General features: G+C 41.9%; 1 protein-coding gene across 5 annotated transcripts in view; it reads right to left on the reverse strand.

Moving 5' to 3' along the window:
• The window catches only part of ASTN2 (astrotactin 2), an 881,464-nt gene that overhangs the window by 487,736 nt on the left and 378,580 nt on the right, over nucleotides 1–15,148 (reverse strand). For all 5 annotated transcript variants that reach the window (XM_086683845.1, XM_086683843.1, XM_086683844.1 and 2 more), the window contains one exon: nucleotides 4,463–4,630. In XM_086683845.1, coding sequence (XP_086539971.1) covers nucleotides 4,463–4,630 — 168 coding nt within the window. The remainder of the gene's footprint in view (nucleotides 1–4,462; nucleotides 4,631–15,148) is intronic.

The raw sequence follows: 15,148 nt of genomic DNA on the forward strand, positions 1-15,148 counted from the left end.
TCAGATATTTAGTCAACAGAGAACTCTGATGATACTGAAGAAGTCATCCATTCTACCAGGAGGAAAGAAGAGGTCATCAGTGAATAGGATTTTACAAGGTCGATGATTAAAGAATGCAAGACACTTCAGGTAGAAGGAGGGGCCTGAACTCTAGTTATAAGGTAAAACTTGGCATGGCGTGTTTGGGAGGACTATAGAGAAGATGAACAGGGTGTAGGCTGCAAGGAGAGTGTTCTTGGGGATGTGGCTGAATGGGAGGATGAGGCCAAAGCCTTCCAGCTTGTCTGGCTATGAGATGGTTCCTGGTGACCCAATTTCTCTAGAGCTGGAAGATATTTAATCTGAGCTCATAGGTTAAGTGGATATGGAGGAAGAGACTAAAAACTGGTGTATAAAATTGTTTCACAGAGCATATAAATGTCCTTCCTTCCTTCATCCTTTCATGATTTTCTGTGTGCCAATTATACGTCAGCATTAGGCCAGGCTTGAAGGATACAGAGATAACCAAGACACATGCTTTGAATCCCCCCTTCCTCAGCCCCTAACAAAGCTTATGGTCTGGGGATAGACCCAGACAAGGAAAGAACAATGGCTGTGCACAGGGATGAGAACTATGACACAGGGACCTATGAGAGCATAAAGGAGGACTCCTTAATCTGGTGAGGGGTTTGGACTGAATGGAATGGAAATAAAATAATAATAATAATAATAATAATAATAATAACAATAATAATAATAATAATAATAATAATAAAAACAACCCCTGGTCTCCCAGTAAAAGAGGGAGAAAGATATTTCCAGAAGGAGGGAATAGTCCATCAAAGGAATGTAGGCATGAGAGGGTATGGTGCCTTCAGGGAATTGCAGGGATCAGTATATCTAAAGCCCAGGGCAGGTGGCACACAGGCAGAAAATAAAGTGCCAGATGTGAGCATGGCTTTGTCAGATAAATAAATTAACATATATGGCAACTAGGACTTATATTGTTTGTGTAGAAAATGAGAGGACTATTTGGGAGGGAAAGTGTTTAGAGCCTTGGTGCACCAAAGAGAGTCCTTGGCCAGAAGCATCAGCAGTAGTTGGTAGCTTTTTAGAAATGTAGGATCTTAAAGTCACAGTAGACCTACAGAGGCTCAAGAAGCAATGGTTAAGAGCTCATTCCCCCAAGTTTGAATCCTGGCTCTCTATCTGCTGGCTGTGTGACTTTGATCCTCTCACCTTTCTTCTCTGGCATCAATACTGTCGGTGATAAAGTTGAGAAGGTCAACGCAGTGGATTCTTGTAGCATTTTCAGCTCTACAGTATATGTGTGTGTGTGTGTGTGTGTGTGTGTGCAATTCCAGGGGATACTGGTGGGAGAACTGATCATTTCTAAAACTGCCTAGCACATGCTTACTCCCTGGATGACCCACTGTTTGGAATTATGCCCTCAAGCTTACAGCTAACAGAAAAGATCATCAGAAACCATGACCTTGCACCTGAAGGCAGATCCGATGGGAAGCCAGAAGGTCAGACCCTCAGGCACTGTGCTAGCTGTGGCTTCATAGAGGGAGGCAAGGGAGGAGATACCTTCTGTTCTCTTCTACCAATAGTCTTGCCTGCTTTTTAAGGAAAGAAAAGGAAAAAGAAGAAGAAAAAGAAAAAAGAAAAAGAAACAGAAACAAGAAACAGAAACATACAAAGAAAAAAAAAAAAGAATGTACAGGACCAGATCCAGAGGCACATCATTTCACAAGGGCGTTCCTTGCTGTTGGATGAGGATAATCGAGTGTGTGTATGTGTGTATGTGTGTACGTGTCTGTGTGTGTGTGTGTGTGTGTGTGTGTGTGTGTGTGTGTGTGTGTGTATGGTGGGAGTAAAGGGGTAGTGCTTAGGGTGATAGTGCCTTAAAGCCTAAATGTTTTAATTAAGAGAAAGAAGATTCAGCTGTCTGGTCAAATGATACACTAAAGCTGCATTGCATTTTCCAAATAGCTTCCCCAACAGGCCTATGTAAAAGCTACAAAAATGCATCTAAACAGACTTCCAACTAAAGGATAAGAGGGGATCATGGTTAGAAAGCCAAATCCTTGCCCAACCCTGCAGCAACTCAAGGGTTAGCCTGGAGAAGCCCTCTCTTCACTCCTGAACTGTTGCCCCATGGAGCAGTGGGAGAGAACCGAGATAGAGCACACCTTTGACCTGGGCCACTGAGAGCCCTCAGCCCTGCACAGAGGTGGCCGCATGGGCATTATGCAATGGACTTTCCAAGCAAGATGGCCAGGCTCTTGTTAACGAAGAAGAAATGAAGTTCCAGAGAGACTACACCAATGTAAGTCATAGGGAAGAGCAAAGGCCTGGGAGCTAGAACAGCTTCATGTCTAACTTGCTTTGGGACCTTGCCAACTCTTTTCTCTCCAACTTCTATTTCCCAGTTTGTGGACATCAATAACCACCACTTATTGAACAACAAGTAGGAATAAGATATTATCTATGTACTAATCATTTACTATAAAGAAGACACTGTCTCCTAGGTTTAAATATCATGGGTATGCTATTGACTCATACATTTCTATCTCCAGCTAAAACTTCTTTGAATTTGACTTCTGGACATCAATGCCTGTCTTCTATCTCTACTTGATGTTTACTAGTCATCTTGAACTTACATCCAAAACAGTACCCTTAATCCTCCTCACCTCAATCCTGACCCTCCCACAGCATCCTCTGACTCAATGAAAGAGAAGTCCATTCATCCCACTGTTCGTACTGAACCCTTTGGAATCATCTTTGACCCCTCTCTGCTTCTCACCTTTCAGACCCAATTACAAGGACTGTCAAATCTACCCTCTAAATAGGTCCAGAATTTGACCATCTTTCCCCCTTACCTCTGTGGGCCAAGCCACTGCTAACGCTTGCCTATATTAGAATAATAGTGCCCTTGAATGCCAAGTCAATTTGCCACGCACCAGCCAGAGTACTTCTGTTAAAATCTAGGCCACATCATGTCACTCCTTTGGCTCAGAATCCTCCAGTGACATCTCACCTCACTCAGAGTAAAATCCAAAGTCCTTGTCATCCTCTGTAAGTCCCTGAAGCCGCCCCGCCCAACCTTCTGCTTTTCAAATTTTCCTTCTACTCCTCTCCTCTCTCAACTCCATCTAACCACACCATTCTTCCTATTGAACCAATGGCAACATCCCTGAACTCCTGCTGCAGCGTGCTGGCCCTTGTCGTTGCCTCTGTCTAGAATACCGGTCCCCCAGATAGTCACATGGCTTCCATCATCTTAGCTTCAGGGTGCCCACTCAAATGTCCTCTTCTCAGAGAAGCTTCCCTGACCACTGCATATAATAACAGCTCCACCCCCACTCCCAGCTTAGCATCCCATATGCTGTGTGCTCCCCCCCAGCATGCATCATCACCTGACAGAGCACATATATTTTCCTGTTTGTCTGTTGTAGCACTGTCCAACAGAACTTTCTGCAGGGGTGGTAATGTTCTACATCTGAGTTGTCCAAGAGGTAGCCATTAGTCACACGTAGCTTGAAATATGGCTAATGTGACTGGGGAAATGAATGCTTACTTTATTTAATTCCACTTAATTTAAATAGCGACGTGCGGCTAGTGGCTACCTTGTTAGTGCAGATTTAATGTATCCTTGGAATATAAACTTAATTAGGGCAGAGATTACACCTATTTTGTTCACTGCTATATCTTCAATGCCTAGGAAGATGTCTGCCCTGTGGAATGAATGAGTAAATGAATTTACGAGAGGCTTTCCATGTATTATCTCATTTAATCCTAACAACAGTCTTGTGGGTTAGATGCTGTTTTTATTCTCTGGTACTCAGAGAGAGGAAGTATTTTCTAAAGAACACCCAGCTAGTGTGTACCCTATGATCAATATCTCCCCACTTAAGAACATGGGGATCTATCTAATGTACAACATAGTGAACAGTTAAAGTGGTTTTATATACTTGAAAGTTGCTACACAAAAGTTATCACCGCAAAAAGAATGGTATATGAAGTGACGGGGGTGTTAGTGAGTCTGAAGGTGGTAATCATTTCACGGTATATATGTGCATTATTAAATCATGGCATTGTTCACCTTAAACTTATACAATGTTATATGTCAATTTCATTTCAGTAAAGCTGGAAAAAATGACAAAGAACATCCAGCTAGTAAGGGGTAGATAGGATCTGAGCTCAGGGATGCTAGATGATGTTCAGACACCTTGCTTTGAAATTGGACCAGATGTTGTCTGTGGTCCTTTCTCCTTCTGGGATTCTATGGTTTTATGGAACTTTCTCCCTTGCCAGGTGATGGCAGCGTATAGTTTAATGGCCAATGGAACTGATGGGCCTTCATGTAAAATCCTTTGTCAATGGCTCAAGAGCCATGATTCTTCAGGTAGAAGGGGTGTAGACCATCTTTTGGCCCATATCCTCCCTCCCTCTATCCCCAGCCTAACCCATGGCTCACCAGTGTCTGGGTCGCAGAGCTGCTCACAGGCATCTGTCGTCCTCTGTCCGCAGAGGTCTCTCACCCATGGGGAGGTGGCGTTGATCTGGTAATACAGGGACAGCTTGGCCGGGTTTAACCAGTCTGAGACATCCAGGTAGCTCCCTTCACTCACCACAAAGCTGCTCCCTGCAGGTGAACAGAGAGAAAGACAGCTACTTTCTCCCTGCTTTTAGGATACAGACATAGATGTGTCCTGCTGTTGATGCTGCAGGCCGAGAACACAGACAGGTACATACAAGCCATCTCCCCACCCCAGGACCCTATTCTTACTTGACCACCGGCATTTACAGAGCATTTATAGCGTGCTTGTCACAATATGAGCAGCCAGTAGAGACACACAAATCAGACACAGAGACAGTTCAGCCTAGTGGTTAGGAGTTGGGCCCTGAGAACTCATAGAGACTTAGGTACAAATCAAGAATCTACCCTTACCTGCCATTGACTTTGGGAAAGGCACTCAATGCCTCTGGGCCTTGGTTACATCATCTGTAAATAGGAATATTAATGGAACCCACCTCATTGTTAGAAAAATGGAATAAATTAATGTAGACAAAATGCTATGCTTAGCTAGGGCCTGTCTTGTCCTAGTAAAGAATCCTTAAATATTAAAATTTAAAAGCAAAAAAAAAAAGTGCTAACGTCCCTGTCACTCAGGCACCTCCCCCCCCCCCCACACTGAAAAGGGGTCATTAATGCCCACAGGGGCCAGGTGTGTGATATTAATGGGAGAGACTAGCAGAGTAGCTTCTTGGCCTCCTGGCCTAGATTTTGTTTTTTATTCTATTAGGGAGAGAAAGAGAGAGGGAATAGAGAGAGTACAGAATAGAAAACCCAGATATAAACCCACAATTAGAGAGGGAGATGGGGGGAAAAAGAGAAATTCAAAGAAATCGGTGGCACGTCTAAGAAAAAAAACCACACTTGTGCAATGGAAAATGCCTTAATGTTGGGAAACGATGGAGTTTGGGGTGAACTGACAGTTCGGGTTCTATCAGACTGGAGTAGCTGCAGGCCCACTCCAGCCAACTCTTGCCAAAATGGGTCTATGAGCCAGTAGTCCAAGAATGTCAGGTTTTCTTCAGGCAGAGTCCAAAAATTCAGATTTTAATTGTAATCAAGCAATTTGGCAATAATGACTTAAATTTGTTCTTAAAAAACTTATGTAGGTCCAACAAAAGACTCTAGCTTTGCAATCTATGCTCTAAAATATTCCTTTTAATGTATATAGGTGCACACAAATACATATACCTCTACACAGGCATACATACATACCTGAATGCATACATACGCATACACACATATACATAAATAAACACACGCACACACATATTCCTTGGGAGCAGGGAACAGAAGCCTGTTCAGGGTGGCTGCATATTGGGTATATGTGGTGAGTGTATACATATAAAAATAGAGCAAAGGTGTCTCACATCATTAGACAACAAGAAGGAATAAAAGGCATTCAAATTGGCAAGGAGGAAGTAAGAGTTTTACTATTTACAGATGACATGATACTATATACAGAAAATCCTAAAAATAATCCACAAAAAAACTACAGGAACTCATAAATGAATTCAGTGAAGTCACAGGATACAAAATCAATATACTGAAATCTGTTCCATTCCTATACACTGATAATGAAGCAGCAGAAAGTGAAATTAAGAAAGCAATCCCATTTATAATTGCACCCTAACCAATAAAAGATCTGCAAATAAACTTAATCAAAGAGGGGAAAGACCCATATCCTGAAAACTCTAAAACATTAATGAAAGAAATTCAAGATGATACAAAGAAATGGAAAGAAAGTCCATGTTCATGTGTTGGAAGAACAAATATTGTTAAAGTGTCTATTATTCTACAGATTTAATGTAATCCCAATCAAAATACCAACAGCATTTTTCTCAGAACTGGAAGAATAACCCTAAAATCTGTATGGAAGCACAAAAGACCCATGCCAAAGCAATGGTGAAAAAGACAAACAAAACTGGAGTCATCACAACGCCAGACTTCAACTTATATTACAAAGCTTTAGTAATCAAAACCATATGGTACCAGCATGAAAACAGACATATGGACCAACAGCACAGAACTGAAAACCCAGATATAAACCCGCAATTATATGGTCAATTAATCTTTGACAAAGGGGGAAAGAATATACAATGGGAAAAAGGCAGCTTCTTCAACAAATGATATTGGAAAAACTGGACAGCTACATGCAGAAGCATGAAACTAGCCCACTTTTTTACACGATACACAAAAATAAACTAAAAATGGATTGAAGACCAAAATATGAGACCTGAAACCATAAAAATCTTAGAAGAGAGCACAGATAGTAATTTCTCTGGCATCAGCTGTAGCAATGTTTTTCTAGATATGTCTCCTGAGGCAAAAGAAATAAAAGCAAAAATAAACTATCGGGACTAAATCAAAATAAACAGCTTCTGCACAACAAAGGAAAAAAATCAACGAAACTAAAAGGCAACCTACTGAATGGGAAAACATATTGGCAAATGACATATCCAATAAAGGGTCAGTATCCAAAATATATAAAGAACTTATACAACTCAACACCAAAAAATGAATAATCTAATTTAAAAATGGGCAGAAGACATGAACAGACATTTTTCCAAAGAAGACATACAAATAGGCAACAGACACATGAAAAGATGCTCAATATCCCTCATCATCAGGAAAATGCAAATCAAAACTATGGTGAGTTTTCACCTTACACCAGTCAGAATGGCTAAAATCAACACAAGAAACAACAAGTGTTGGAAAGGATATGGAGATACGGGAACCCTCTTATACTGTTGGAATGCAAACTGGTGCAGCCACTCTGGAAAACAGTATGGAGTAGTATGGAGTGTCCTCAAACAGTTAAAAATAAAATTACCTTATGATTCAGCAATCACACTACTGTGTATTTATCCAAAGAATACAAAAAACACTAATTCAAAGGGATACATTCACCCTGATATTTATTGCAACGTTATTGGCAAGAGCCTAACTATGGAAGCAGCCCAAGTGTCCATCCATAGATGAATGGATAGCTAAGATGTGTTGGTAGGGCGACAAGGGTGGCTCAGTCGGTTAAGAATCCGACTCTTGATTTCAGCTCAAGTCACGATCTCATGCCCCATGAGTTTGAGCCCCACATCAGGTTTCATGCTGACAGTGTGGAGACTTCTTGAGATTCTCTCTCTCTCTCTCTCTCTCTCTCACTCTCTCTCTCTCTGTCCTGCCATGAGTGCTCTCTCTCTCTCTCTCTTTCTCTCAAAATAAATAAGAATAAACTTTTAAAAATGTGGTATATAATATACGATGGAATATTACTCAGACATAAAAAAGAATGATATCTTGCCATTTGCAATGACAATGGATGGAGGAGGAGAATATAACACTAAGTGAAATAAGTCAGAGAGAGACAAATACCATATGACTTCACTCATATGTGGAATTTAAGAAACAAAACAAACCAACAAAGAAAAAGAGAGAGAGAAAAACAAGAAACTCTCACCTATCGAGAACAAACTGATGGTAATCAGAAGGGAAATGGTGGGTGACATAAGTGATGGAGATTAAGAGTACCCTTATCATGATGAGCACTTAGTCATGCATGGAAGTGCTGAATCACTCACTATATTGTACAACTGAAACTAACAGAACAGTGTATGCTAACTATACTGAAATTAAAATTAAAAAGAAACTTAATAAATGAAAAAAGAAAACATAGATAAAATTTCCATTAAAAAAAAATACAGCACAGGTCGAATTTCATAGGGGGAAAGAAAAACCAAAAAGTTCAAGTAGGACCAAGCTCCACCACGCTGGACTTGGAGAGCAGTTCTAGATTTATAACAGATCTACAGACCTCAGCAGCAGGAGATCTTAAATTGTTTCACAATTAACATGACTCAGCTTCTTTCCGTGCATTTGCTTCCCTCTACCTCACGATCAACCAACAAAAGCTTTCCATGTATGCAATTTAAATTTTCCAAAGAGGGACCCAGTTACTGGGCATCATTTGGGTTTAGCGAGAACCTCTCTGCCAGGTCACAAAAGACCCTGCTGGCTGACTGCAATGATTGTGCTCCTCTCGGCCCTGGTGTCCAGCTGTGGTCCAATGGGCAATGGCCAGCGACGCAGGATCACATCAGACCATACCTGAATGCCTCGAGGATCTACGATTCCCCGAGGGCATGGCAGGCAACGTTATCCTCTCTAACTCACACAGAGGATATGATTTCTATCATCTTATAGAATGAGTTCTTCAGTAGAAGTACAGTGGACAATGTGATTTGGGGTGATGATGAAAGAGGGATTCTATGAGAAAACCATAATGGATAGATAGCATCAGGCTCAGAGATAAGGAAATGACCACATTTGAAGTCGGCCTTAGAATCCTTGGCAGCTAAAGGGAAAAAAAAAAAGGAAAAGAAAGAAAAAAGTCTGCTGGATTCCATATTTCAAATTTCTGGCAAGGAAAGATATGCAAATCTATCTGCAAAGCCATATTTTCCCCTCTGGAACTAAGCCCGAGCAGAAACATGTCACATGGGTCCCTGTGCAAGGCACCAAACATCAGTATCAACCACAGATTTTTCTTTTAAAAAGCACAGTCATGCTGTTTAAATGGGTAATTCTTGTATTTATTCTCACTAAAGACTGAGGGATGGATATTGAATTGTGTCCCAGGGCTGAGTTTGGCTAATCCCACTACTTCAGGGAAACTACACGGTGCAGCCATACAGAGAATAGAGTCAGCAATCCGTGGATTCAGATCTTCACTCTGCTACTTACAAACTGTAAACCTGGGCAAATCCTCCATCACCTCACATGAAAAATGTGGTTCCTAATTTCTCCTTCATAGGGTTTATATAAAGACTAAATGAGACAATGCATGTATCTTAGGTCTGGTTTACCAGAAATGAGGCTCAAAGGCAAAGACTGACATGCAGGAAGTTTACTGGGTGCTGCTTGTAAGGAAATGACCAAATGGCATTGAGAGTGAGCAGAGGGAGAAGTCAAGTAGTGATGCCGTTGCAGCAAAGACCCCAGGGCTGATCCCAGAGGGACGTTCTGGGGCTGGGATGGTCCTTCACAGTTGTCCCAAATCAAGACAACGTATCAGGCCTTTGTACCCTCACTTTAACTAGTCATAGGCTGTGGGCTATCTTTGGGGGAGGGGCACGGACTTGGATGAAGTGGTCCTTTTCCATGAAGGACATTTCTCCAAGAAAGGCTCAGAGCAAGTGGTCAGCCACCAACATTCCTGGAAGCTGGGGGAATAGTGCCTATGTTCTAACGACAGATTTGGTCATGGCATTAGTACATCCACTACAATATGTGATGTCCCTAGCACATTGTGAAATCTCAACTAACAAGAGTGATTTTAGTTTTTATTTGAATTTCTTATAAACCTGGACGCTCCAAATCCAATACTGGTTTATCAGATCTCTCTTAAATATGGGGAAATAAGAGTCTCTTTGAAAGACAATGACTCCAAAGCAGGTTATCTTCAACTTCTTTAAAAAGGTACTCTACCAAAGTATACTGTTGTTGTTGTTTTAATGTTTATTTATTTTTGAGAGACAGAGAGAGAGCATGAGTGGGGGGTGGGGGGCAGAGAGAGAGGGAGACACAGAATCTTAAGCAGGCTCCAGGCTCCGAGCTGTCAGCACAGAGCCCGATGTGGGGCTCGAACCCACGAATGGTGAGATCATGACCTGGGCTGAAGTCGACGCTTAACCGACTGAGCCACCCAGATACCCCTATACTGTTGGTTTAATGGCAGAAGGAAGTTACTATCCTTTGAATGAGTGTGTTACACATCCTGTTCACTTAATTCTTACAACAGACCTATGGGGGTATGTATTCCCCCCATTTGACAGAAGGACAGCACAAGTTCAGACAGAAACTAAGTTACCTGAAATTATAAGTAATAAGTGGCCCAAGTAGAAAGTGACTCTAGGTATTTCAGCATCCAAAGCTGGGACATACCCATTATTCCAGGCTGGCATGAGAGCTGGGCTTTGATTCAGTATTAGGCAGAGTTTCCCTCTTCCATGATTTCATTTCTCCTCTGATAGTCTATGCATCCCTCTGTAGAGTGTATCCTAGAGTGCTGGAAGTCTTTTGCCTTTTCTGATTGACAGTGATTTCATACAGGGAAGAGGTCATGACTCATTAGTCCTTATCAATGCAGCCCTCAGCAGAATGCCTGGCATATATTAGGAGTTTGGAGAATGTCTGTTGAATGAATTAATGAAATCACAGTCCCATGCTTGGAAGGAATTTCAACTAACTTCAGCATGGGATTGTGAAGCAGGAATGCCTCCACATGGATCCCAAAGGTTTTTGTTTGTTTTTTGTTTTTATCCTGTGAGAGCCAGAATACAAGATGAGCCCTTCAGTGTCTCCCTCGCCCCAAATCAATCAAGGTTCTTGAGTTCTCATTTGCCCCATGGACTTGTGATGTAGATGATTAAAGTAGAGATGCTGGAGGGGTTCAGTGTGAAGGAGGAAGGACATGTGGCAGGGAGATGTCACATCAGATAGTGAAAGGAAGTAACTGCACAAAATGTAATTTCAAGACTTAATCCATGTGTTCATTTAACCAACATTTATTAAGCCCCTCCTTGCATAAGAAATGGATACCAAGAAAGATAAATGGACGGAATCTGTCAAGAAAATTACAGATTAGCAAGGGAGATCAAATGTGTGCACAGACGGATATAATACCTCCTAGAGTGTTGGGAGAACTGCATGACAAGGATGGGCATCTTTGAGGATAAGTGGAAGGAAAAAAGGGTGTTGTAGAGGAATCATTGAAGAGTTGGCCTTTAAGCTAGATTTCGAAGGATACCAAGGAGAACAAACTTGGCAAAAGTTGAGGTGGCATCTGCCCCTCAAGGCTCACCTTCAGATCTGTCTTATGCTCCTTAAGAGGAGATTAAGATCTCTCTCATACATACAAGCCATTCTACTCAACTGGAAGATATATATGCCATATTATAGGTTTACTCATTCATCCATATATTTATTCATTTAACAAATAAATCACCTACCATGTGCTGGGCCCTGTCTCATCCTCTGGATGAGTAAAATATGGCATCTGTCTACAGAGAGCTTATAGTCCAGGAAGGGAGTTCACAAATAGCAAATCTAAGGCAAAGCAGGATTTAAAAAAAAAAAAAAAAATTCCTCTTCCTTATTCTCCCATCTAGATTGTACATTTCTTGAAAGTAGAGACTATGCCTTATCTAACTCTGCAATCACCACAGTGCTTAGGGTATAGTGGAGGTTCAGAAGATGTTGGGGAGTGTGTGTGTGAGAGAGAGACTAAGAGGAGAAAGAGAGAGAGAGAGAGAGAGAGAGAGAGAGAGAGAGAGAGAGAGAATGCATGCAAACATGCACAGTGAGGCCAAAGAGTGGCAAGCAGCTCTCTCTGGGTAAGTTCTAGCATTACTTTGAGAACAGATACATAGAAAAGGAATAGAAATGCATTTTTCTGTGTGTCTCACACATCTCTAGTTTTCCAATGGACCCTGTTTTATTTTCTTGGCTTTGGACCAAAAGTACCCCCATTTTTCTGGGCGCTCTGAGAATCCTCTTTGTGCTCAAATCAATCTCCCCAGAGCAGTGACTCTGGAATGAATCTTTGCCAAAATCTCATCTTCAAAATGTCATGTTTCCTTATTTTTAAATATATATATATATATTTTTTTTCTCCCACTGGCTTGTGGGAATATACATCATCTAATTAGCCAAATGGATTTTCAGTTCAGCCCAATCGTTTCCTTATCTAGCATCTGAAGCTCAGCGTTGCTCAGGGGACTGAACGGGCACGGAGGTCCTCATTAACTCTGATCTTCAATTACATTGATTATAAGCCTGCTTCTGTAATTGTGCAGCATAGATCAGAGGTGAGCTGGGGAGCTCAGGCCACTCGGTAGTGTTCTATGAAAAGCCAGAGGCATATCGGCCCCTAAAGAAACAGAAAGCTACAGATGAGAACTAAAAATACCACGGAAGGAGGTATCACCAGACAAAATTGCCTGGCGAGCCGGACAGCAGCTGCAAATCCCTTTCATTATACCTCGAATCATGAGACAGACCTCTGAGAACCATGGATAGAAAATTTCAAAAGAAGGCTCTGGTCACAGTGGTGAATGAGAAGCAGGGAAAGGAAAGGTTGTATGGTGGGAAGGTGGTCTTCACAAATGAAGCTCAGGGAATTTTCTGGCCAAAAGTGCATGGCTCTTTTTTTTCCCCCTTCTCATTCTTTGGGTACAAAATAATTAAAGGTTTCTTTCCTGATGTTACAGCATGTATCCATTCCCATGATGATCTCATCTGTCAGGGTCTCAGACTTGAAAGAAAACGTCTTTGGGGAGCATAGGATAAGAAAACAAAAACAAAAAGAAAAAACAAGATGAAGAAGTGAGCCACCCACCTTCAGCTCAACAGACCCATGAAGAGTGCACCCACACCCACCTCTCTCCCCTGTCCAGAGAGCCCCAAGTTAGGCTTGAATACATTCCACCACTTGTCATTGACTGAAAGCCATTTCGGGAGTGAGTGACCAAACTCTGCAAACGGGGGGTTAGATGCATCAGCCACGTTTCTCTGTGCTGTCGCCCCCTGGTCTTCTTCCAGCTCTCTTCCCTTCTGTTGCATTCTTCCCCCTCGCCTGGCATCAACGTCAACCTATTCCTCTGTATGTTCTATGTGTCATGGGCTGATCTACGGCGTCCCCAAATTTCACATGTTGAAAGTCCTAACGCCCCGTACCTCTGAGTATCCTTGTATTGGGGGCTGGGGTCTTTAAAGAGGTAATTAAGGTTAAATGAGGTCATTAGGTTGGGGCCCTAATCCAGTAGGACTGATGTCTTTATAAGAAGAGGAGACGAGGCCACAAACACAGAAGGACGACCATGTGAAGACCCAGGGAAAAGCTGGCCATCTACAGGCCAAGGAGAGACATCCTCAGAAGAGGACCTTTTGGCCAACAACTTGATATCAACTTCTGGCCTCGAGAACTATGGGGAAATAAATTTATGTTGTTTAAGCCACGCAGTCTGTGGTACTGTGTTATAGCAGTCCTGGCAACTATTGTACTATCTCTGTCTTATATGACAACAACTACCGCTTTAAAATTTTTTTTCGATGTTTATTTAGTTTTGAGAGGGGGGAGAAGGGAGGGAAGGGGGAAGGGGCAGAGAGAGAGGGAGACACAGAATTGGAGGCAGGCTCCAGGCTCTGAGCTGTCAGGACAGAGCCTGACATGGGGCTCAAACTCATGGACCGCAAGATTATGACCTGAGCGGAAGTCAGACACTCAACCGACTGAGCCACCCAGACGCCCCTCACAACAACTGCCTCTTAACACTTGCATTTGCCCCATTTATTAACCTTTATTTTTGTCACAGATTCCTATGTATCACTTTCCAGAATAAAGTTCTCAAATGCATAAAATATAATGCATAGCATTACAAAGGAAACCAATAGTGGAAACACCCTAGTCTGAGCTACGCTAAGCTATTTCCATCCATTCCACAGATGCCCAGTCTGCTACCTGACCTGCTTCCAAACACTTGAACATCATTGGATGGACAAGGAGTGGCAGCCAGACTATAATGAATATTCAATCCCGCTGAAGTATGTGAATGAGATGTAAATGACAGAGAAGAAAACTAAGAAAACATGGAGAAGAAGTTCCACTGGCTATTTTAAAAAGGGCTGGCCTCTTTCTTTTTGTTCAAATACTAATTTTTAAAAAATCTCTGAAGAAGATAGAAACTTGGTTAAAATTAGAATTGTCTTAGAACAATCACACAATAGAGCATAATTTTATGAAGCTAAGTTACATATTCAATTTTAAAGAGGGTTAGAAAATTTTGAGTTCCTTTTTTCATTATCACCTGCTAAGGAACCTTTTTCAACACACTTTTCCTCAACCACTCCCAACTCATGAAGTTTTAATACCACAGATATACTCTGTATGTATGAATATGTACTATGCTTTTGATGTACATAAAAAAGAGTAAAAGGAGGTCCTCCTGCCCCCAGAATCGATTTTAATGTCTTTGGAGGTATTATTATCCTCACTGAGAATGGATGCTACAGTTACAGATAAACTTAGGGTTAAGAAAAGCAAGGGATAGGGGCACCTGGGTGGCTCAGTTGGTTTAGTGTCCAACTTTGGCTCAAGTCATGATCTCATGGTTTGTGGGTTCAAGCCCCTGCATCAGGCTCTGTGCTGACAGGCTCTGTCCTGGAGCCTGCTTTGGATTCTGTGTCTCCTTCTCTCTCTGCTCCTTCCCCACTCACTCTCTGTCTCTGTCTTTCAAAAATAAGTAAAATGTAAAAAAAAAATTTAAATAAAAAAAAAGAAAGAAAAGGGATGTGCCCAAGATCTCACTGGGATTAGTGAAATATCTACAACTAGCACAAGGGAGGTGAGGATCAGAGAAAGGAACAGACTTTCCCAGGGACACAGAGCTGGAAAGCGTTGGGAATGGGCCAGAGCCCAAGTGCGGTGACCCAAGTACTCAGAGTTTGTCCCAGTATTCCACACTGACAACCAAGAATAGATCCCATGATGGTGAGCTGTCTCAAGGCTAAAGCTCCCTCACTGGGAGTGTG

Source organism: Puma concolor, chromosome D4 (genome assembly GCF_028749965.1).
Source record: "Puma concolor isolate L17-30 chromosome D4, mPumCon1.1.hap2, whole genome shotgun sequence".
Lineage (NCBI taxonomy): Eukaryota > Metazoa > Chordata > Mammalia > Carnivora > Felidae > Puma > Puma concolor.